The sequence below is a fragment of the Buceros rhinoceros genome, unplaced genomic scaffold (genome assembly GCF_000710305.1).
Source record: "Buceros rhinoceros silvestris isolate BGI_N320 unplaced genomic scaffold, ASM71030v1 scaffold46067, whole genome shotgun sequence".
Taxonomy (NCBI): Eukaryota; Metazoa; Chordata; class Aves; order Bucerotiformes; family Bucerotidae; genus Buceros; species Buceros rhinoceros.
The window spans coordinates 1-1,671 of NW_010423612.1; the positions used below are offsets into that span (position 1 = coordinate 1).

Consider the following 1,671-nt stretch of genomic DNA (forward strand, 5'->3'; position numbering starts at 1 on the left):
AGAGCCGTGGTGGCGGCGGGCTGCTGCGTGGGCTTCGCTGGGCTGCGGATTATGGTCTCAGTAGCTTTAGTGGCGAGATAAATTAACAGTCTCTTTACCGCTTGCAGCTTGCGGACCAATTCTGTAATGCCATCGGAGTGCTGCAGCAGTGCGGCCCCCCCGCCTCTTTCAGCAACATTCAGACAGCAATAAACAAAGATCAGCCTGCCAATCCAACAGAAGGCAAGTCTGTCTTTCTCCATGTCCTGGCAAAAAGTGAACATGTTCTGATACAGCACGGGTTCTGATACCGTGGCCTTTCAGCACCAAAAGGGTGCCGATAAGAAAGACTGGGACAGTCTCTTCACGAGGGACTGTTGCAGCAGGACAACAGGTAGTGGTTGTAAACTGAAAGAGGGAAGATTTAGACTAGATATAAAGAAGACTTTTTTACAGTGAGGGTGGTGAATCACAAACAGGTTGCACAGAGAGGTGGTAGAAGCTCCATCCCTGGAAACACGCAAGGTCAGGTTGGATGGAGCTTTCAGCAACCTCATCCTAGATGACCTTTAAAAGCCCCTTCCAAAGCAAAGCATTCTATGACTCTACAGCCTATAATACAAACTCTGTACTCGATTTTGTGCTCAGGAAACGCTTCCGCCAGTAACTGGTGGAGTGACTGAAGTTAAGTCATCGGTTGGTGTCAGCTGCACTTGCTGCATGAAATTACATTTCCACTCTCACCGTCTTCAGCGTTAAGTGAGCATTGCAGTGTGTTTCTTGTGCTGGTTTCTTTGCACAGATACAGTGGCTCTACAGATACAAATCATTTTGATGGGGCTGCTGCAAGAGGTTGTTAGTGAGTTGTCTTTTTAGAAAGAATGAATTTCATTAAATCATGTATGAGTTTAAGATTTTCTGTGTCATAAACTTTTAATTATTTATATTTCTCCATGTAGCATCTGATTAGGTAATTAATTAAGGAATATTGTCGTGCTGAATCTCCCCATTGGTATTTGTGATTTTGTAGTCGGCTGTTTTAGTTTGTTTTTTTTGAGAGATGAGAAACTGACCTAAGACACCGAAATTGGCGGGCAAACCAAAAGTTCTCTTCCGCTTGAAAATTTCAAGTATTTAAGTAGCCGCGTTATTCTAATCTGGAAAGGTTTTGTTTCTGGCTTATGGTGCCTTTTAGGTCATGCAGTTCTTTCAATGATATAGTAACTGAATTAAGTTCTGTTATAAACTTCCAATCTTCTTCCATTTTTTCCAGGGGCAATTTAACTTTTTCTGTGGCTGAATAGGAATTTTTGTTTAATTAAAAACCTCAAATTCTTTCACTAATGATCTGTTGCTTAACATGATTTAAGTTATCGCTATCTTTACATTGTTTCTAGTGTTCTTTTCTTGTCTAGTGGCAGACTTCAGGGCAAGGGTTGAAAAGCTAAATGAGTTTCTAGCTACTTCTCAATGCTCAATGTAGTGAGTAGGACGCTCAATACTGGTATTAGTAATTTCTTAACTGGCTAACTATGATGAGTTCTGATGAGTTCTAGCTGTTTTCTCATTTGTACAAAGCCCAGCCCTTTGTATAAACAGTTACCTTGTTTAATCTAGGATTGGAATCAAACTACCTTCATCTTCTAATATGGTTGTGTCATAAAAAGGGGGGCCAGGAAGATATATGGAGCC

At 41.4% G+C, this 1,671-nt stretch overlaps 1 protein-coding gene across 1 annotated transcript; it reads left to right on the top strand.

The window, feature by feature from the left end:
• Positions 1-107: 107 nt before the first annotated feature.
• Positions 108-222, top strand: LOC104497233 (mediator of RNA polymerase II transcription subunit 21; the record flags this gene model as incomplete). Its single annotated transcript, XM_010140461.1, has 1 exon — positions 108-222. A coding segment is annotated over one exon (115 nt), but the record flags the coding sequence as incomplete, so codon positions are not given.
• Positions 223-1,671: the final 1,449 nt, after the last annotated feature.